The 24,063-nt window shown below is 32.3% G+C and overlaps 1 protein-coding gene across 5 annotated transcripts in view; it reads right to left on the bottom strand.

Annotated features, from left to right (window-relative positions):
- Positions 1 to 24,063, bottom strand: part of nAChRalpha6 (nicotinic acetylcholine receptor alpha6) — a 264,238-nt gene that overhangs the window by 181,513 nt on the left and 58,662 nt on the right. For all 5 annotated transcript variants that reach the window (XM_011068078.2, XM_087405320.1, XM_087405318.1 and 2 more), the window contains exon 3: positions 8,023 to 8,162. In XM_011068078.2, the coding sequence (XP_011066380.1) occupies positions 8,023 to 8,162 (140 nt within the window). The remainder of the gene's footprint in view (positions 1 to 8,022; positions 8,163 to 24,063) is intronic.

Raw genomic sequence — 24,063 nt, 5'->3', positions numbered from 1 at the left:
TTTCGCGCTTCCGCTTCCGCTACGTCAACGTTCTTTATGTATGAGTAACACGGACGCGTTTTGTCACGACTGACTCATTGGCGCAACATAATTACACCTTGCGACAAAGACTAAAAACTTACGGCATAGTGCAATGTTCATCACTCGCAGTGTCAACTTGAGTAAAAGTAAATGAAATTACAAGATGTTACAAATTAATGTTATATCGTGAATCATGAGATGATCATAATTGATATCAACAAAGTTATTGCAAAATATTTCTTGGTTTTAAATAGATGTTACAATAAATAAATAAATAAAAACCAATTTCCTTGATTAGAAGAAAAGTGAAAGAGAGAGATATACATATTTTCAGATAAAAATAATTTTTCCGGAACGTCTATAAATTCTTCAGTTTTTCGTAACAGACAGTGTTTTACTCAGTTGGGTGTTTTATATGTAACATATTTTGCGTTACAACTGTCGACATGATATAACAATCTATCACACGCGCTGAGCTCAGCTCAAAACGAAATCCGGCAAGCGGAATGAATAAAAAGTGCGAATTTCACAGCTCGCTTTGCCGTCTAAAATGATGCGAAATTGGCATATGGATTCCCCGTGACGTCGACATTATTCGACAGAATTTGCGGAGGTACACAAAATGTGCGATTTCTGATCGATGAAAGTCCAAGAGTTTTATTTCGCGGCTAACAATGGTAGCTAACAATGAATACTGCATTTCTTTCGTTTCCCTATGAATGAAATATATTACGGATTGAATTTTTATCAATTTTACTGTATGGGGAGACCGTCCATGAAAGAAGCTGTTCAAGCCGTTTAAATAAATACCTATCTCTGTGTACCGTTACACGATTTATTCACCAAGAGAAGCAAGAAATCTTAATTAAAGATTACATTAAAAGAGTGATTAATCAAGATAATTAACGTCATCAGGCGCTGACAAAGTACATAAACATTCGTCAAGTAGAAATGCGAGACCGTTTCGGAACAGGAGTTCCTGCAATATACACCATGATTAATCGATCGAATGTGTCGTGCGACGCAAAAAGTTCGACGACGCGTGTATTTTGACCGTATAATGCACAAGTTGCATATGTGCATTACATAAGCAAAACCTTGAACCTGTCACTAATAATTTACAGTCGCTATATATTCTGTTATTTTGCATTTTTTCGCATTTTAAAGAAGAAAGCACGAAAACAATATTAAATTTGGATTATGCTTCGATATTATTTTTCACTATTTTTATTTATAAGCTATACAATTTATGGATTTCATAATAAATAATATATTATATTTTGACGGTAATAAATAGAAAAAACAATAAGACAGCTGAAAATACAATGAAAATATCTCCTTCCGTGAGACTAGAAGATATGTCTCGCTCGATTGCAGCAGAAGTGAATCAAAGTAGTGCGACTCGACGCCATATCGACCATGAGAATAGAGAGAGTAGAAAAAGCCGCGATTAAGCGCGACCAAATGTTTATGACCTATAAACATAAAAAGTTTATAGTACGCTGAAGAGCTTGGAAACGAAATTAAGAAAGATGTAACCGTTGTTCGCGATATAACATTTATAGTAATTATCATAAACATTGCATTAGTATTTATATAATGCAATAATAAAACAGTTTTTCGAGAGTTAATATTTTTCGCGTAAATAATAGTGTTGTTTCATGCTTTTCAGCTACGCAAAAATGTGATTAGTTTCATCTTACGACTTTCGCGAATGTCGAAAGTTCTATTGATCTTATTTCGCCATCACGTTCTCTGATTTACCCAATATACGGAATTAGGTTTCTACCATTATAAACTTTTCTACTTATGTGACCAATTAAAGGGTCTCCACTTTTACGAAAAATTTCGCTTTCCAATTCCGACATCAAATGAAAGTTTAAATTTAATATATTAACGAAGAACTTTTTTGGCTGGTACTTCAATATTTATTAAATTATGTGAAGTGCCATTTTAATAAAGGATAAATTCAACTACGATTAAATTATGTCAAATTCATTTTCAATTAAAATTAATATACAGACTTTTAGGTAGATCATTTGCATACAAATTAAAGAAATCAAAGACAAAATTTTATTATATTATAGTAGCCTGTTCTTCATTGAAAACTTTTCTGAATTCTTTTGCGTTAATCAAGATGCCGGATTTATATTAAACACATACATAGGGACACATACATGCAAGTATATACAATTCAGCGATATTTTTTAAATAAACATATAACATCGACTCTTTTCGTTAGTCACATCGACATAATGAACTAAGTGTTACTGCATAAAAAAATATGCGTTCGCTATAAAGAGATAATCTACATAAAAGCATCTATTTTGTCTGCCTTGCTAGCGTTTCGGTAATTTAATTTTAGCAGAAGATAAAATTACCAATGAGATGTTAAAAAGACAAGCATAAATCCTTTTCCTATAAACTTTCTCACTTTTCACAGCGTATTTTTCTGCAGAGACGCGCATTGTTAAATTTATAATGTCAAATTATATCCAATTGAATTATTTTTAATCATTTTTATAGGTCGCCAATGTTCCTACTCAATATATTAATTTAAATAAAAGTAGAGTTAAATAATTTAATTTAAAAAATAGAATTAAATAATTTAACCAAAAAACTATATTAAATTTGATTCAAATTTAGTTTATCATTTACTAAGTGCGTTAATACTTATTTACGTTAAAACATTATTTGCTTTGAAACAGTTCATTGAAATTAATTGATTTATATTTTAATATGCATGAAAGTTAAAAATAACAAAATGTTATTTAATTCAAGGATTATATACCATTGTCCCTTTGAAATCTATCAGTGTAGATTTGCAGTGCGTATCTATTTATAAAAGTAATTGATTAGCCGTCATAAGAATTCGTATAAATGCAGCTGACCATAAACTTCACACATACAGACTGGCAATACAAATAACTGTGTCTATATTTCTCTCTTCAGAAGAGTGCAGAAATATGGTTCGCGCATGCTTGACATATACTATACATTGGACATGTTTTGCCAAAATTATCTCTTCCTACAATTTTATGAAATTTTATTTTATATACTTTTTTTAATTACCTGCATTTTATGTTTTAAAAAAAATTTATTTCGTGTTTTATTAGCAGGGACGGACTTCTGATTTTTTTTTAGGCGTGAAATATCTCATCCAAAACGAGGGGAAGGGAATAATTTCAAAATAACACAAATATTTTATCTCTTTTGTTGTATGTGCGACATACGTCCTCATATATACTCTAGCCAGATACTGTTTTTTGTTAAACTACTCAAAATTTTTTAAAATTTGTCAAAAATTAATTTTTTTTAAATACCCGGAATTCTGGATGTGGAATTCAATATTCACAGGAACTCTTGGTGTGAAAAGCTCCATATTTTCCACAAGGAAGTCTCTGTCTATTTTTGTCACAATACAGAGTAACAATTAAAAGTATGTTGTAAGGAAAACAAAAGAGATAAACATTTTTCTTCCTCCGTTTAGGTGATCGTTTTTCTGATTAGTATCAGGATTTAAGACTCGTCAATTTCATTTGAACCGTTGTACAAGCCAGTTTATGAGTATCAGCATGAACACATTAGCCGAAAGAAAGACATTCAAAATTTTATAAAATAAAAAAAAATTAAAAATATTATTAACGTAGGTGAATAGTGGTAACTTTATTATAAAATTTTTATACAAAACATATTTTAATATCTTGAATTATTTTGGAAATATAACAAAAGCAATTAAAAAAAAGTTACCTGTAAAAAAATTTCATCCCGTTTTTTCACTAGCTAATATTTTCTAAATTCATCTTACATAATATATATGTGTATACAAAATTTCATAAAATTTGAAACTTCGCAAGATATCTTTCGTATGTTCTTTTGCTTGATCCATATTTATTACAGATTCTGTGATACGCTTCTGTATAGTTTTTGCTGTATATCCTATACTGTAGAAGCACTCCATGAGAAATACTTTCCTTTCGATGGTTAATGCGTTCATGCTGATACTTGTAAACTGGTTTATACAATAACTCGAGTAAAATTTTAATGATCACCATGTATATTATTTTTAATTTTGATATAATTTTAATATGCTTAACTGACATGTGCAACATATTATACATTTCCAGTATACTTTGAAAAAGAGAAATAGCTAAAAAGTATGTTTTTTTTTCTCTCTCTAATAATAGAAACTATAGTATATTGCCAGTCTCTATCTAAGGTTAGATGAAATATTAATGGATTTCAATTCTCTTAGTCGTCAAAGGAATTCGCCTCGTAACTGTATTGTTTATGTTTCACGATCATGAATAACGTGACGCTTATCCCATAATAACTGTGTAATATACAATATTGCTTGATTTATTTTTATTTACGTACCTATGTGAATATTAAAATGTATTAATTAAACATAGAGATTAATATTCTTAATACGATTAATTCAATGCTGGCTTTATTTGCATCACAAATTGATTAAATCCCACAAATTTTGAAACATAACATAATCGCTATTTAATAATACCAAAATTTATTTTATTTTTAATATAATTTTTAAGAGTTACGTTAATATGTCTGTTTAACATTTATTTTAACTTAATTATTTATCGATAATGAGAGTGATAACGAAATAAATATTTAAAGTACACTTTACATATTGCTAAATTTTTTATTAGGTAGAATATAATTTAAAAAATAAATAGTGAAATTTGTAAAATAATAATAATAATAATAATAATAATAATAATATCATATTAGGTGTTGGAATTAATTCGTAGCGTTTTTTAATGAAAGAATGTTATTTATTTCACATGAGCATTAAAAAATACATTAATGAAAGTACTTCCCATCACTTGTAAAACGCTACGAATTAATTCCAACACCTAATATATATTTTAATTGTAAAATATTAAATGACGAATTGTAATGTTAATTATTGCATGAACTATATAAAGAAAATAAATCAAGGCTTTTATTCAAAAATAGAGAAATTTTGCACCGTAAGATTTATGAATTAATTCATTAACGTTGCCGGATTTCTTGTTCCAACTCGCCGAATAAGAAAACTATAGATAGTCGTCTTTTCCAAAGGCAACGATACTTTGAAATGGCAAAAAGCACAGTGAGTTGAGTGATGCGACTTAGCGAAACGACGACGTAAGGGTGGCAAGCAGGGGTTGTAATGGAATATGTTTTGCTACTAGAGAGAAGAAAGAGAGTTCGCTCTGGAAATGTCTGTGCTCTTAATGTCCAGAACACATAGCGGTCTTTTGTTTTTACAGAAAATATATCAGATTGTATGAACTTCTAAAGGAAAAGCTATGGCGGAATATAACAATAACTGTAACAATGAGAATAATAATAATGATGGCACGAAACCGAATAAGAAAGATAAAGGCTCGTGTTATCCGGATAATCATATCCTTTGTGAATAAATAAAAGAAATGTCCCGGCGACATGCGTGGCATGTGCGCGGCTCGCGTTTGCTGTAAACAGTATATATTGTACTTTTTATAATTAAGTCGCGTCAATCTTATATATACAATCTTTATATTCATATTAGGATTTGAGACAAATAATAAGAAAAATATCTAAATAAACTTTATTATTCAAAGGCGAAGCATTTGAAAAGGATGTACATAAAACGTTGTAAAATCTTGCGGTCTTCGTTACAAGTGAAAAGTATATCAGAAACCTGTGATATAAAGAGGCTCAGCGTGACGGATATATTCCCTCGGCCGTTAACTCTGACCATAAGGATGTTTTGAGAGGAAACACCTCCAATCGGTTTCTTTAATCCCGGCTATATATTACTCCCGTCAGGTTGGTGGAACCAAAGTGGATTGCAAGTATCTCGACGTACTTTCTCCCAGTCCATTTATAATTGTAATCGGGGATCGGGGAAAAAATTCCCGCATCGTAAATTCTTAATGCACGTTTGGATGCTGTCCATTCGTTATATTCATCAAATATTAATCAATCGGTTATGTTATTTATATACGAATCACGATAATGCTCACAACTAGAACGCTATCGACTTATTCTTCAACTGATCTACGAGGATCATTCAATACGCTTCCAATTTCAAGCTTGGCCGATGTAATATGTATGCATCAGAAAATACCAAGATACGAAAAAGATATACACGATGCCACAATCGATGAAAATTTAATATGTATGATTGCTACGAACGGAAAGTTATTTAGATAGGATTTATTAATATTTTGCCATACACAGAGAAAATATATGTATTCTTTTCTTGCTAAGAATTGACATCCGCCTCGACGTGCTTCTCATCCAAATCGAAACATTTCAACTCGAATTGTTTCTCATCTATAATACAATATATCCGGAATGAGAATGTGCGCGTAATAAGTTCTAGTTTTCGTGCAAAATTTCATTTGTTTTTTTTCGGAATTCACTAAATAATTTGTGGAAAAATTCAATGAACTTCTTACGTAACATTTCGTAGAACAAAAATTTTCTTAAATACAAAATTAACGGCTGAATTCTTTTTTGCCAATGTGTTTTAACACGAATGTGTTTTCAAATCTTTTTTCAAGAATTGTAACGTTCGTTGCATTATATACCGCGTATATAGATAGTATATGTTGTATATAACACTGATGAAAGTAAATAACCACGGAGTGCGAAGATGGAGAACGTAATGCAATCTTACCTCATTCGTCCCCGCTTAACTATACTCTCATTTAGATAAGCCCGATATTTTGACGTGCAAAAACTTGCGCGGCTAATCTTGGCGCTTCTTATCTCGAGAGTTCACACGGAGGCTGCAGAATAGTGGATATTCATCCTTAAGATTTGAAATACATCCGCGAATTCGTGCTAGTCTTCACTATGCTTAAGATAGGCAACTATAGCTAAAATAACCAACTTTATATGCAGTGTTGAAACATATCTAGATACACAAGTACAATTACCTAAATTGAGATCTCCGTACTTAGGTAGTACTAGGTATGGTATGCAATTCCACCAAAGTAGTTAAATACCTAGGTATTATACTTCCAAAAGTAAATTAAGTTTAATCGCTAAAGATATCTAATTATCTAGATATTTCCAAATAAGTATCTAAGTTAGATACTCTAGTAGAAATTACATATCGTACTTATAGTACTAAATAGTTAGAAAGATCTCAATTTAAATACTTGTATCTATATAACTATAGGTATGTTCCAACATTTTATATGTTGTTATGGGCTATCAATGTTAGCAATATTACATATTCAACTAATCAATGTCAAATGTATTTTGACTTTAATCATGATGTACTGAAATAATTGATATAATGATTTCAATAATGATATCATAAGTAAATGTATTCTGAGATTGTGATATGTGTGTGTTTTATGTGTAATATGTCTAAAGCGACTCCTAGTATTGTACTATTGTACAATATTATTAATCATCTGGAGGCTATATTGAGCTCTAGATTGTTTCGAATTGTTTAAGGGGATCCTAAAGTCGTCTGTTTTATCGAACGCAATAATTTTTATATCATTTTTTTGTATGTATAATATTATTTTAATAGGTGTGAAAAAATCCTCTAGAATTAAAATATAGATAATAACCCTGATTGCATATGATTTTATAAACAAAAATTAGAAAATTAATCTTGCGACTTCTGACATCAATTTGTAACAATATATACTTCGTATAAAAGTTTTATACTTCATATGTACAAAGCTTTACTCGGATCACACAAAAAATAATATTATACTTTTTCAGAAATAAACCTAAAAACTTGAGTATAAGAGAAAAGATTGTGTGAAAATTGTTACAACATTGATGTAATATGTAGCAATCTGTCGATATTTCGTACGTATGTGTTTTAAAGTCTATGTGTATAGGTCAGTACAACACAATGCTATCAAAGTTCGTTCTTCAATCTAGGATTCCATTAAAGAGAGTATCAATAATATTGTACAAATAATATGAATGTTTAAGAGTCGCTTAAATGCAACAAAAGAATTGGTTATGATAACTTACCACGTCGATGATTTGCTGCAGAGTGATGCCAAACTTCACCTCCAGTGGTTCGCTCTCATTCGCGACCGGTCGCTCCAAGGTGTTGTAATTTGCCAGCAGATGATTCAGTAAGCGTTTCTCGTGGCGCCCGCAAAGGCTTTCTGCGATAAAGAACGAGAAAAATCGAATGTCAGTCAAGCTTCGTATGTTATTCCGGAGGGTAAGCCGCAAATAATCACGACCCTTATCAAAGCGTATTTACGAACAGATACGAGAGAAAAGATTCTCACTTCGCCAACAATAGTCTTTTTCTGTCGCAAAAGGTATATGATAGAAGGCAATTTAATTATTTCTGTTACATGAGCAGAATAAACAATTCTGGGAACGTTTTCCTAGTCGCTGCTTTTTTGTTCTCAAATATTCAGCAATTCGTCAAAAAGCAATTATTTACGCAGATTTTAATACTGATAAAAGCTGCATGCAGTTTTTCTCTCATCGATTTCAACAAACATATTAGGATCGCAATCAATAATTGATAACATTCTATATATTAAATTTAATCAAATTAAAACACAAATCTATTTTAACTATATATAGAATTATATCATTCTCTTTCAGATATAAATTCTTTAAAAAATTATTATATATTTTTTGTTAAATTTAAAAACTTATTACGCTAAATAACTAAGATAAAATAATTAAATATATAAAGGACTTATATAATATATAATTAAAATTGTCGAAGAGAAATTCATAAATAAAAATGAAAGGTTGCAGCATAACATCATTTTTCGAGTAAAATATTTTACTTGTCGAAAGTGATTCAATAAATAAATGAACCTATAGTTTGTTCTTAAATCCCTTGTAAATATTAATGTCTCGCTAGTGATCTTCACTAACTGGGGTGAACGAATTAATGCACGTCGACGATTATAAAGTTCGCTAGTTTCCAACTTGCACGAGCATCGATGGAGAGCTCCGAATCCGTCAGGGACCGAGCTCTGGTCCACTTTCCCGTTCAATTCCGGTCTATCCGCGGCCGAACGACAGCGCGAGCAAACTACTTTAATCCTTCGACAAACACGTCGCGAATGCATTCCGTTCCCGGCCAGGATCTGGGCCGGGATCCAGATTGTATTCGAGCACGTGCCACTGCGGGATCAAGTTTGGGCTCCAGCGCGGTGTGTGCCGACGCCAGAATACGAGATGCAACAGGACTGCGTCCACCGGGAGAATAATGGTCGTCGGCCCCGCGGCTGAATTCGGCGCACGTGCGCCCATTCAAGACAAGGGTTGAAGTATCGTGAGGTCGCGACAAATATACTGTGCGCCATGAAACGTTTATTGCCGCGCGGAACACGGTCTATCGCCTGATACAAATATTTCGCGATTGCATTCCAACTTCCCCTCCCTTGCTTCGTCTTCCCTTTAGTTATATTAATATTCCAAGTTCGAGCGGAGTATCAGGGTATCTTAGAAGGTCTGAACTTCCTCGCAAAATTCATCGCTTCATCATGTTACAAATTCTATTGGTCGATAATCACGTACCTATAGTTCATGTAACTTGATTCGCCTGAAACTCGGGGTCGTTCAGATTGACAAGGGAACATTATAAGCATAATACAATACGGTATATTTTGTTTGGATAGAATTAATGTCTCACGACGTGTAATGATTAATTTGATATTGAAACGGTTACTCCGTATACAATTGAATCTCTTTAAATAAAGTGCACAATGAAGTGCACTGAGTTTTCAAGCAACATACTACATTTTTAATAAACGTAGATTTGTTAGAGTACGAATTCATATCAAAAGTCTGATTTCTGTTTGAGACTTCTTTCCCTTAAAATAAATCTATTTTGTTCCTCAAATAAAGATTAAAGAGAAGATATTGTCAACAGCCGACCAAATTCTATGACTTGGAAAAATCATAGATGAGACTAGGATTCTTTGGAATAAATGGAGAGAATTTTCTTACAATTTCGGCATTAAACTTTTTAAACTAATTATTTTTTAAAACTATTATGATTAAAATGTACTAAAATGGTAGAGAGAACCATTTTCTATGTTTTCATGTCGGAAACGGTTCTGTATAGTTTTTTTGTAGTAAGCGAAATACGAACATGCTACATTGTAGCTAACTTACTCCCATAGTGAAACAAATATCATGATGTAAGTTGTTTACACATAAATTCTATTATACATTAAATTAATAAAATCGTAATAAAAATAAGAAATAGGTCGCAGATATGTACTTCTTGGTAAAAATTGTATCTTTAAAGTTACTTTATAATAATTAAATAACAAAATGTTGTAACAGAAAAACAAATATAAACTGTTTTAGTTATATCCTATTACTAATATAGAAATATTAAATACAGATTATATAGAAACATAAAATAAAATTAAATAGAAGTATTAAATATATATTTCGTCAGAGTTAAGTGTTGTAACAAAATATATAAGTTAACGTATTCCCTCTATATATATTAATGTCTGATTTCAATCATTTTATGATAATAAGTTACCGTTCTTATTCAAAATACATGTCGCAGAAATACATTGTAACAGAAACTTTTCTTTTAACTATAAATATGTCACGTAGATTTAGGGTCATAGAATACAAAAAACTTAAGCAGTGAAACGTAAGCAGTATGAATTGATTAATCACAGTAGAGACCGTAAGGCCATAATGTAAGCAGTAACAAATCCAATATGTTGATCTTCTTTCACTGCTTACTTTTTATAGTTTATATTTTTGCGTGTGCCATGATTTTTATTCTCTCAAGCTGAAGAATATTAATATGAGATTATTCAAAAATTTACTTGCTTCTTTTGAATAAAATTTTTCTCTTTTTTTCGTTGCAATACTTGTTTGATTTAAATGAATCTTAGGAAAAAGTACATTATAAAAGAGATATTTTGCGATAATTTTTCCATTGCTTTTTTCGTCATAAATACATAAACGAAATGTCAATTTATTTCTTGTACAATAAGTCTCAATTTCCCTTATATCTTTTCGATATAGAAATTGAAATAATCTCTATTTCAATTAGAACGATAGCCGCATTATTCAAACATATGTAATTACTTACGTCTATTCTCTCCTTCTTATATCTATGGGTCAATTATTTTCAAACCCACCTCTCGTGGAGCATTTCTGAATCACAAAAATGAAATTAATTCATTCGTTAATCAGATTAGTCAAATGTATTACGCATATATCGATCGGACGTTAATTTCTAGTTTATACACTACGGGAATTCGTGTGGCGTTGATTAATCACCTTTGTAACGCCCAACGTAGAACGCATGCCACACATTTGACTACGTGTGCTGTGTAAACATGCCGAATTATTAGGACTGCAATTAATTATGCGGTAAAAAGTAATTTATCGTTGCATTCCCAGTGGCCAAGTCCAATGAATGATTTATCGAACATTCGCTTGGAGAACAGAAAAATTAACAAAAAAATGCCGTTTAATTAGCCGCTTTGATGGTAACGAGCGCAAATTCACAATCAAAAAACGCCATCGCGTAGAATATGAAAAAAAAGTCGGCAATGCGTTATCGGCCAATTTTCGCTTCGAAAGGCAGCGCGCCGTATCAGGGATATTAATGAATTGAAAAAAATCGATAGTACTGCTAAAGGATAAGCGTGAATCCCTTTTAGCGATCCCTCGTACGGAAGTAATACGGTTCGAGACTTGTCTTGAACTTCTTGAATGAGCAATGGCGAAACGGAGCAGCAATAAGCAACTTCGCCGAATCGTGCAATGGCCATTTAGCCGAGTGTTGAAAGACGGTGGCAGTAATTAATGAGGCATACATAAAACCGAAGGGGAACTTAGGGAAAACTAAGTGGGCACGTGCGTTGTAACTCCCGTGTATCAAGAGAACTTGTGTTAATGAATCTCCTAAGGAAGAAGAAGCAACACTACACTAGAACTGTAGAGAATATCTTCTAATTATTACACACTAATTATATATTTGCTCTAATAGATAGAAGATAAGTAATTTAAATATCATCATTGAAGTCTAATGTAAAGAACTATATACATTTCGTAAAAAGAATTTTTAAATCTAGTCAAAGACATTAAAAAATTATTAATCCAGCCAACTGAAAACAGTATAATGATGAATTAATCTTTCTTTTTACTTATTTTGTTACGCTTAGAAAGGATAAATTGTAAATAATGATTTGCTTACGAAATGCTGCATGTGCTATTTCATTTATTGCCATACTTTGTCTACACATACAAGCTTATACAGCATCTTTTAGCCTTCTATGTTTATATTTTAACTGCCTAACATTCACATTTACTGCTGCATCATTCAGCATTTGCATAACTTAAGTCGTATATATCTCAAGTGTGCTCCGTGATGAGTGTAACTCTCGTCATTTTGAATGATAATTCCGCAATTTCTTAACGTATTTTCTCGTTACTTCCGATAAAGCTTTATAATTCATAATAGTTTATTCGATGGGCTTTTAGCATACGAATTAAACTGTTACAACGGTCAAATTGTTAACAAACAAGCATATATTGAGAGCAACCAGAGAGTATGAGGTGCATGAATTTATGAATTCTATAAACAGGATTATCTCATGTTAATAAATTCCTGAAAATCAACATTAATCTGGGAAAAGGCATAGGAAACACGCTTCGCAAATGCCATGAATAGAATCAATCTCGCCATCATTTCATTTCCGAAACTAGCAAAAGCGGATTAACGAAGAGTTTCTCAACGAGAAGTAAATGTAAAAATTATAAATTAAATGAGATAAAATATATAATCGTTGCTTCACGGATAATATTTTTCTAAATTTATGTGTAAATTAAGTTGGAGTGTTTCATCTTTTTCTATCACATATGAATAAATAAACTCACGTACATATGGCTTTGTACTGGTATGAATAGAGACTTTGTATTTAAATCAGTAATCTTTCTAATCTTATTATTACAAATTAATAGAATTTATACATAAATCAAATAAAATAAATTTAACATAAATAAGAAAAAAGAAATTTTACTAAAAGCGCAGAATAAAATACAATTAATACAAAGTAAAATACAATTATTTTGCTTAGCAGTTGGTATGATATCTCTCTTAAATTAAAGAAAGAAGAAAAGAAAATAAAAAAAGAATGAAGATAATAATGTAACTTTACAGAGAAGTTTGTCACTATTGTTGACTCAAATATTTAAAAGTATTACCTTTAAATGTCGAGTTTAAAAAAGTATCTAAAACTACATTTAAATCATTTAAATCGTTATAAAGAAGAGTTCCGAATGTATTGTGAATATGCTGGAAAAACTACAAAGATATGTAGCATCGTCAATGAAACTCCTTCGAGCGACATTATTTTTATTTCAAAATATTCAAATGAGAAATTCTAGACAAAAGTAGCAAGTACATTTGTGACTTTTTTGACAGGTCTGAGAAAAACTTTAACATGTTATTATTTGACGGAGGATGGGCCTTTTAATGATACTTCACAAAGGATTTACAAAAGAACCACAGCAGCTTAATTTCGTCGTCTACGTCGATTTAGATTAATGAGACTGAGTTTGAGGAAGGAATTTGGAAGGAAACAAAAGCGCAGTATAAAGAGGGACTGAAAGTATAGCCTACAGACTGTGACATAATGATCGATAAAACCCATTTAGCCAAAATACGTGTCGAAATACGCACCGACATGAATGGGCAGCCAGATATTCTTTTCGTCGACGTCGACGTCACTATCATCATCAACGAAGTACACGAGCTTTGCAGGAAGTATCGCCATGGAAGGCAGTCTTTGTAAGAACAGATCATGTGCCTATCCACGCGTGTGTATGCTTGACACGTGCGCAGGGCTGCGATATTTTCCTTCCTACGTCACTGCTGACGACATGCGACACTATAAAAATACCGATCGTAATAAAGAATGGACAACGATTGTCACAGTGTCCAGTACACTGCGAAACGCAAGTGTCCGAGAACGATCGATGAGGTGAATGGAAGCAAGTTCAGTTCATAAAATAAATTTTTCGAAACGTCCCAAAAATTGTTTAAAATATTTCATTAAACTAAATTATTATATATATATATATATATATATATATATATATACTTATATTTTATATATATTTATATATATTATATTTATAGTTTATATATATACTTATTATACTATTTTAGACTAATCGAGAAAGATGTTTATTTTTATTTTTGATGAATATAAGATATGCAATTAATATTAGGTGTTGGAATTAATTCGTAGCGTTTTACAAGTGATGGGAAGTACTTTCATTAATGTATTTTTTAATGCTCATGTGAAATAAATAATATTCTTTCATTAAAAACGCTACGAATTAATTCCAACACCTAATATATTACATGTAATTATATCACTAACATGTAATCGATAATTTTTTATACTGAATTGATGTTTTAATATAATTGAAAATAATCCAGTAGATATTTTAACGCGAGAATGTCCAATATTATTGAGAAGTCTCGTAGGGAAAAATTAAAAAATCGGTAGGTACTCTAGAAATTTATAGTCTTATTGTCATTATCACGCGCGCCGATATTCTTTATAATCCTCACTCATCCTTTTGTTTTTGCCGCGGTTCAACCTCGAAGGGAGCAACTTTCAATAAACTTATATACCGGATAAATAGGATTACTTTTATAGAACGGCGTCAGGGGCGGTTTTTACAGCCCCAACGTCATTCTCATCGTCTCGACCGGTTAAGTCTTCCAGGCACCGGCAGAATCCACGCTATGAATGGCAGCCCTCTTGAATACCGGCGTGAATTCGCCCACCCGAGTATTCACGCGTGGGCATCATCGCGCGCACACCTCAGCCTTTATGCATATAGTAATATATATCTCCTCGCGGAAGCCCACCTAACTGTGGGTCACGTGTGGACGACAGCTCGATTAACTCTCTCAGTTCTGAGCTTTTCGACATGTCCCTCATATTAAACGGGATAGTTCAGACCTCACAAAGATTTTCATGCTAGTGACAGTCTATTCTCCGCGATTGTGCGCATCGACGTATATGAGAATCAGGACACAAACACGTTGATTTCAATATTTAATAGTTACCGTCTCTTCGCTTACATAAAGATAGATTCCGTGTTGGGAGAATCTTGCTGAAATCAATCAGCGGAATTTATAACATGTCGGTGACTGAGTTTATATCAATCTTAAAATAAGCAGTTTTAAATCCAATTTCGTGTGCTTGAGGCTAACTTAAAGTGAAAGTATCAATTGCAAATTTACTGCGCTTGTATTTCAAGAATGAGTCATATTTTGAAATATTATCAAAAATATAAAAATTTCATAATAAATATAAAACAAATTAATTAATTTTTTTAGATTGTTTCATTATTACGTTTAAATATCTGTGTAAAATTTGGGCATAATTCCTTTGTTGATTTAAATGTTTAGTTTTTTGTTTGGCAAAAGTCTTATGTAAAATCGCGTTTTGTATCACTATTTTGCGAATTTGACGAGGATAACATCAGCGAATTAAATCAAATTTTATATATATATTAATAAAATTTTAATAAATATTTGTGCAAAAGTTATTTACCCAAAATGCAGCAAAATATTGAACAAGCCATTATAAGGCAAATTGTTTGTTGTTTTTCGCGGTTAGTTTTAGGGCATATTCATGACCAAAATTTTTCAGCTGATATTGGTTTTTCTAGTTGATTTTTGATTGACTTTTAACTAATATTGTACAGTAGAAACAGCTTTAAATCCGTCACGGATAATGAACAAAATAAAATTGTTTTTATGACAAAATTTCTATATCAGAAACTACTAGTTGAATGATACGTATAAAAATTAAACGGTCTTCACTCTACACAGTTGCATTGCATTCACGAGTATACAGCTCGTCTTTATTGTCACTTAAGTGGCAGATCAACATGTTGCGATACGCGAAGCAGTTTCCATAAAGACAACATTACTGTGTCCATCTGGTACCGTAGCATATGCCCTCGTCGCGACATATTCGCGAGATGTGCATTTGGTCGCATATAGTACGCAACTGCATTCCCGCGCGATGCAACGATGATTCTCAACTCAATATGGAAACGTAAGTGCCATTGCATGAGCATTACCGTTTACCTGCAAGTTTCGTCGTTGCATTATGCAATTGATGATACTAACATCTGTGAAGCAACGATATGATCGACACAACGGTTGCAGTTAGGAATGCCAATTACGCGATATCATGTTCGTCGATCTTTACGTATTACTCTCTTTTGATGTAAAGAATTACAAAAATGTCCGTATTAAAAAATATGTCATAAATTAATCTGTAAACGCAAAAAAATTGAAATGAGTTAATTAAATTAAAGAATTTTTTAAATATCGCTCTTGGTATGCCTGGGACTTTCTACAACGCTCGCGGAGATAGTTTTCTTAGCGTATATATCTTGGTATAGCACTCTTTCATAGAAAAGGAATCCTAATAAATAAGCGTCGTTTAGTAAATACCAAGACATTCTTTACGTAGTACACACACAAAAGACGAAGTCACGAGGAATAATATTCGCATCTGGCATCGAGCATTTTTATTCCCTTCGAGTGCATTCATCTCGTAACGTAACGGTAAAGTTAAAGCAACGCTGTTGCTCAACGGCATTTTTCATTTCCGTCGTTACACTGGAAGAAGTCTAAACTAGTCCACACCACTACCGCCATAAAACTGTCTCTGCCAAGCAATACCATTGCTCCCTTTGCCTGCGCAATAAATTTTCCGAAAAGTCAGCGAAGTTTATCAGTCAGTGCCTTGCGACCAGCGCGGCACGACGTACGTGCCTTCTCTCCTAAATTTTTTCTGTTGAATATCGCAATCCTGAAGCATGACACCGAAAATTATTGTCACGTTAATATATCGTTCACGTCAATTCTCTACCACGACAGGACGTAGGGAGAGAGAGAGAGGAGAGAGAGAAAGTCGGCTGTGTCTGGAAACACAACTTCCTTGACATCGAAACGACGTCTCTTGCATTGCACCTATTAAATTCTGCAAAGCTCCGCATCAGGTGATCGTAGAAAGCAATCACCGCGCCACTGCAAATGCCGCACTAATGCAGCAGACTCAGGCGAATAGTACAAGATAGTTACAAGAGAACGTCATAAACAATACAAGATAGAATTTACAAAAATATGTGAATTTAAATTATTTTATGATACACTGAGAAAAATATTTCATTAAATTAATTGGAATTCTACTTGAAAATGGATAATTTTCTGCTTACATCTACTAGAATTCTATCTGAGATAATCAGAAAATTGTGATTGATAATTCAGAATATATTCTCTGATTGTTCCTTTTCAACTAGACCTTTTTTTCAGTTGAACACATCATTGTGAATTCATCTCAACTATCTCTAATAGAGTAATAATCAAAAGAATCTTTGTTCCGCATTTTTCTCTCACTTTATTTTTCTAGAATATACATCGAAAACAATATTAATCGTTTGCGTAGGGCAGCCTATTATTGCCGTAGGATGTACAAAATTTGTATCGAGCAACCTAGCGACGTGCGGCTAACGCGTGGGTGTGCATCAACGGGATGTGTCCGCTGCGAGAAAAGCTCCGCTCGGCGGAGCGTCCGGGAGAGAAGCTCTGGACCGAGAATCGCACGTGTGTTTGTCTGTGTAGCAGAGAGGCGAGAGAAGGAGAGCAAGAAAGGGATGCCCGACGGAAGGGAGGACGCCGAAGCGGAGGCGAACTGAGGCTCGAAGCTCCATTGATCCACGAATATATACACCGCCTACGACGTAACTTTGATCACGCTGTAAACAGGATACCCCATCGCGTAGCGATGTTGCCTTCATCTTAAGAAAAGACTTTTCTCGTGTAGACCGATGCGGTGCGGTGCGGCATGTTTCTACGCGTTTTACGAAAAAGATCCTTGATTTCTGTCACCTGCTCGAGTTGCTGTGTTCGATAGTGATAGCGCCGGTTTGAAACGCGAGTGGGGCTGTCGTTTCCGTCGTTTGTCTCGAAAGTGTAACAATACACTAGAATATCCTGTTAAACAAAGCTATTTGTTCCCAGTTCGCACTCGCGATTTTGTTTAAAGATCAGAAAAAATCAGTACAACAATTTTATAACTTTTTAAATTTTAAATAAAATTAAAATACAATTTTTAAAATACAATTTTTAATTTTGATAAAATTTTATGTTGTAAAATTATTATAAAATTTTTATCATTACATCAGTAATTTTATCGGTAGTTGATATTGAAAACCATTAATTAATGTGACGTAATATGGAAAGACTAAATTTATATCCTACATGATGAGGGATGATCGTTACGTAAATAAGACTAATTACATTTTCTAAAACAACCTGCATAGAGCTTTTTAAAATAAATTTGTTATAATAAATAAAATTATATACTCGTTATACATATACTCGTTGCATTCTTGTTATGTATTTACTATTGACTAGGTGATATCGATCAGGTAATAACGGAAAGGAACATTACGTACGTGAATATTCTTTTGACATATTTACTTACAACGAAGTGTACTTAATTCACGTAAAAGATCGCGACCCCTTCGTCGAGTACGCTGAAAGGCGATGCAGCTCTTATCTGGTAAAAAAGTTTAAAGCTTCATTGATCCGGAAAGGGTTTACGGCGGCTACCAGGTAACTTTGATCACATCGCGCACCGCAACCAAAGTACTCTATCGATCCTCGTTTCCTCCCATATCCCGCCGAATAATAAATTTAAAGAAGTTCTTATACGACAACTTTACGTCAACTTAATAGAAATCTTTTTTCAACACTCTACATAGTACTTCACTCTCATCTTCTCTCTCTCTCTCTCTATTTCTCTCTCTCTCTCTCTCAACAAAATTTCTTTCCTAATAGGTTGCAACGAAATTAATTTTTGTTAATGTTCAGAATTTCAATTTAAAATTACGAGGACTATCTGGAAGATAAGATCATTTGATTTTCTGTTTTACAGAATAATAGCCCGTAGTATAAATCAATAATACCAAGGCATTTCAATCGGATTACCTACGGGATCGCGCAATTATATATATTATATATTCCTATTGTGTACGTGTATATACATATATATAAGTCATATTGAATCTCATATATTGTCGGCAATAATATATATATATATTACAGCCAGAGATAGATAATAAGACGTAAAAGTTTCAGTAACGATCGAATTTTACAGAAATATATATATATATATATATATATATATATATATATATATATATATATATACGCGTAATTCCTTTATTGTTCAGCATAGCTTTGAAATCTAGTAGAGCTATATAAGTTATATTCTTGTATTAAATAGACTTAAATTTATATCTTTCGAAAATAGTAGCGTCTTATGACATTTCGAGGTTATCGAATACTCTTCTATGCACCGAATCAAGTTGTACAACTCACGAACAGACTTCGTGCATTCTTAAGCGGCAAACCAAGTCTCCACTTAGTAATGTGAGCGCATGAGATCGAGGGTTTGGACAAAAGTCTCAGTACACACACGAGCATGCAAATACGAGAGAGCAAGCTTAGTTTCGCGCAAACATCGCAGCGAAAACTGTTAACGATGCGAACAACAAAGACTTAAGTACTTACAAATTTGCGGAAACTAATGTGACCGAGATCAGCACTTTCGCATTAGCTGCATACTTATATACCGACGCTACGTACGATAGCATAGCGCGTATGCTAGGTGCCATGATAGTTGTGCGGTCTAACAGGGAGAAGAGAAACCACATCGGAAGGTCGCAAGGAAACTCAAGTTCAAGTTTCGGTCTAATCAAAAGCCTTAATTGGCTTTCGGCCAACAGAGACGCGACACTGGTGCTTCATTTCATGCGGATACGAACCTTCCATAGTTTATGCAAATTCCCATTGGAATTAGTGTCCACGATGCATAGAATATGCTAATATAGTTAGATATCTAGAGCAGACTAAATATAAAAATCCATAGCCTTATTACAATATATGTACTTTATAGATATATGTATAATACATATATTACATATTGTTCTCTTATTTAAAAAATAATAGAATTAAAAAATGTAATAATTGCCTATATAACTCACTTATAGTAATTAGTTATTACTATGAGTGAGTTATATAGGCAAAGATTACCCTATCAGTCATTAAAAGTTATAACTTAATTTTAAAGTCTGTCCATCAATTAGTACTTGAGCCGTTTTTAAGGTCGGAGGCGACCTCTGAAGCCTAACTAACTTTCACGATTTTTTTTTATTGTAATAAAATAATTAATTTAATCAAAAACTTTTTTAAGGATTTTATTGTACGAATCTTTAAAAATAAAATTTTTCCTTAATTTTATTTTTAAAATGTTATTTATAAAATATTACAGTTGCTCTATGGCCAAATCTCTTTTTTGGTAGATGCAATACGGTGTGTATCAAATTTCCCACATTCTTTATCTGAGATAAAAGAAATTTTTCGTTACCTATATGCCAAAAGCTATAAAATACATAGGATTTTTTTTAAATATTAATTTTTGTAAATATGATGAATGTTTGAAAAAAAGTTAAATTTCTAATAAAAAATTTTCATCTTAAAATATTGATTTAAAAAAAAGCAAAATTCAATATGTAATATCATTAAAATCCTATGTATACTTCCCAGCTTTTAATATATATAGATAAGAATAATTTTTGATTTTTTTAAAAATGACAAAAATGACATTTGATCGTGTTTCAAAAAATATATTCTTTTTGCGATATAATATTATTTGATAAGTCAATAATTTTTTGTTAAAGTAAAACAGTTCCCCATTTTTCGAAAAATTTAATTTTTTTAATTGATCACTTTTGAAGAGAGGGAAAAATATACATACAATTTTATTCATGTTCAATGCAATGCTCATATTAAATATAAAATATTAAATACAAGTAAAAAATAAAATTCGGCAATATAATTTGTTGAAAAACATATTTGTATAATTTATTGAAAAAAAATTTAGGGAAAAAGCGAAAAGAATGTGCGGAATGTTGAAGTAATAATGTGGCAAGAATGTAGAATGATATTGAACGTGTTTCGAAAATTTTTAACGAGAACAATTTTGTGCTCGCCGCATACAAGTTTGAAAATGTATGGAATTCATTACTACTTGAATAGACTGTCGGTACTGTCGAGCCTATTGTTCGAGTTTTCCGCGGGATGCAAAATCGAAAGTAGTGCAAATCTATGTGCAAGCAACTTAAATTAGATTTTCCTGCTAGAACGCGTCACGAGAAGGTTCCCAATGGAAGAACAGAAGGCAAGGGAAAACGTTGAAAGCCGCACCGAACTCACCGATTGTTCTTTCGAGTGATCAAATATGATTGGAATACATATTCATCGGGATCGTTAAAAGAAATCTGGTATATATGATTTTTCAAAAATGTTACTTTGATTTCTCAACCCCTTTCACGTTTCTCATTTGATCAAATATAAAATTTGATTTATTGTCATATCAAATTTGAAATAAATACGAGATAGTATTCTTGTTCAACACACTTCTTTATAATACAATTATATATGATATAGTGAAGAATAGAAAAACTACAAACATACACATATCTAGAAGAAAAGTTAAATAAAGCTGATGATTATTTATAAAATATAGAAGAATGATTTTTTTAAGGGTTGTGAAACGAAAACGAGACAAAAATGACATTTGATCGTGCTTTAAAGAATATATTCTTTTTGCCTTTTTTATAATATTGCTTGATTTGTTAATAATTTTTCATTAAAAAAATAGTTTTCTCCCCTTTTCTGCGATCTTATTCAAAGAATAATCTAGATTTAAATGATAAATAATGAACATTCATATATTATCAATATAATTTATAATTTTACTTAATTTTATTATCATTAATATTTATTATTATAAGTATAAATATTATAACTATAATTTTAAATAAAAAATAATTTCTTTTGTGTCTTTCGGAGTTTCATAATACTTGCTATCATGCAGGACAATGTCGAATCTTAGATCTGTTTAAAATTATATCTTATATTAATATCGATAATATATAAATGTGTTAATTTAATAAGTCTTTAAATAATATCTTTTAAATAAAGAAATACTTCTATAATTGGTAAATAATTGTCAACTTTATTTAACTTTTCCTTTAGTATCAGTATTTACAATTTCCCAATGGAAAAACAGAAGGCAAGGGAAAACGTTGAAAGCCGCATTCGTCAATTGTTCTTTCGTATGATCAAATATGATTGGGATACATATTCATCGGGATCGTTCCCCATTCTCTTCCTTATATCAAAATTATGGAAAACGTATAATATTTACCTTAAACAGCATGTGTATTTTATATGGTCGCGTTTATAGTGCGGCACTAACAATAAACGTATATCAAATTATCACTGAATACGAGAAATGAGAGGTTATCACTACTACTTTAGTATACTACAATAGTATACTGTAATATCGTTCACGTTTACTCCGTATTCTCAATTCCCACTCTCTTCTCCTTCAAAATTATTGTTTAATTTGAATACAATTTTGATAAATTTGTAATTGAATTTTTTTTACTTTATTATTTTAATTAAACTAAATTAACTCTGAATTAAGCAAAAGATTTATCATTTGGAATTAGATTTTAGAGATTCGCTTTCTTCTAATTTTACCATTTATAATTACATTCTAAAGATGTTAAATCCATATCATATTGGTATTAATATTAACACCAACACAGTGAGAATTATATATATATATATATAGACACTGATTATTTTTTCCAGTGTAAGAATACATTTGTATATGTATAAAATAATATTTTTGTAAATCTAGAACTGTATTCAAACGGTCGTAAAATTTAGCCAGAGTGGATATAATCGAATACGTCGATTAAGTCTTAGTTTAATGAAAGCAGTGCGCATACTTTCGTCAGATGCATCGAAATGCATCAAAAATTCACCTTTGAGCTAACTAATATCCAATTTTAGCAAGTGTAAGAACCGATTCACAGATTTTCCGTTCTATAACATTTTCGGTATTTTATCCGCTTTATGAAGCAGCGCAAGAAAGTCAGCGAAGCGAATTGTCGCTACGTGCATCGAACCATGAACGCATAGAAACTAAAGTAAAATAACATTGCAAACTCGGGCAAAGTGCGCGAGTATTCTCATGTGAAAATTGCACAAGCACATGTGATAATTACTTCGTTCGCTCGCGTTCGCGTCATTGTCTCCTTTGATACAACAACCGAATTTTTTCTGCAGGTTTCACAAATCAAGACATCTGTTTGCATCGAATAATGAAAAATGGATAGGGACGTGTGTCATATTTTGCTGGATCTTTTTTTCTAAAGGCCGTCTTAAAATAAATTTCATAATATTACATCGTGGAAACGGCGGAAGGCGAGCGGCAGCATTGTGAAGTTATACCAGTCTAAACATTCCGCGCCTACGCGACATAGGCATAACGTATGGTTATTTCTGACGGCCCCTTTTCGCCGAGCTGTCACCCGGCATGCAAAATACGCAGATTACATTCTGAAGCGGAGTAACCACTGCGTATCGACCGACGCGCGTCGGTGATGCGTTCTGTAAATGGCGGCGCCGTCTCTCAATTTAGCTCCCTTTGCTACGTACTTAAAAGCACAGTGACACGCGCATAGCCCCGCCTAGGGCTCGTAGGTCCTAATTAGCTTCGGTGCAAATAAAGGGTCACCTCTTAAAAGAGACACGGTAAAAAGCCAAGGGAGGGAAGGAGAAAAGGTACAAGAATGTTCGCTTATATTATAAACATATTTAAAAATTCGTAAGCTCATTCGATTGGTCGAAGAACGATTTATTGTAGTTTCCGTGCTGCAATTCATTAATTACAATATGTTTTCATGCCAACTCTGCAGAATCGTTTATACATACAATTGTCGGTCGAATTAACCCAGCGAAATAAAGTTATTGCTAAATTACAATGCCCTAGTTTTTTCGCGACCTGTTTCGAATTTAAACAAGCAAAATTGTAAATCCACATCACCATCGCATGGTTATCCAATTTTATTTCGTCTCTG

Source organism: Acromyrmex echinatior, chromosome 4 (assembly GCF_024713525.1).
Source record: "Acromyrmex echinatior isolate Ae372 chromosome 4, ASM2471352v2, whole genome shotgun sequence".
NCBI classification, from domain to species: Eukaryota; Metazoa; Arthropoda; class Insecta; order Hymenoptera; family Formicidae; genus Acromyrmex; species Acromyrmex echinatior.
This window is presented reverse-complemented; position numbering and strand designations above follow the sequence as displayed.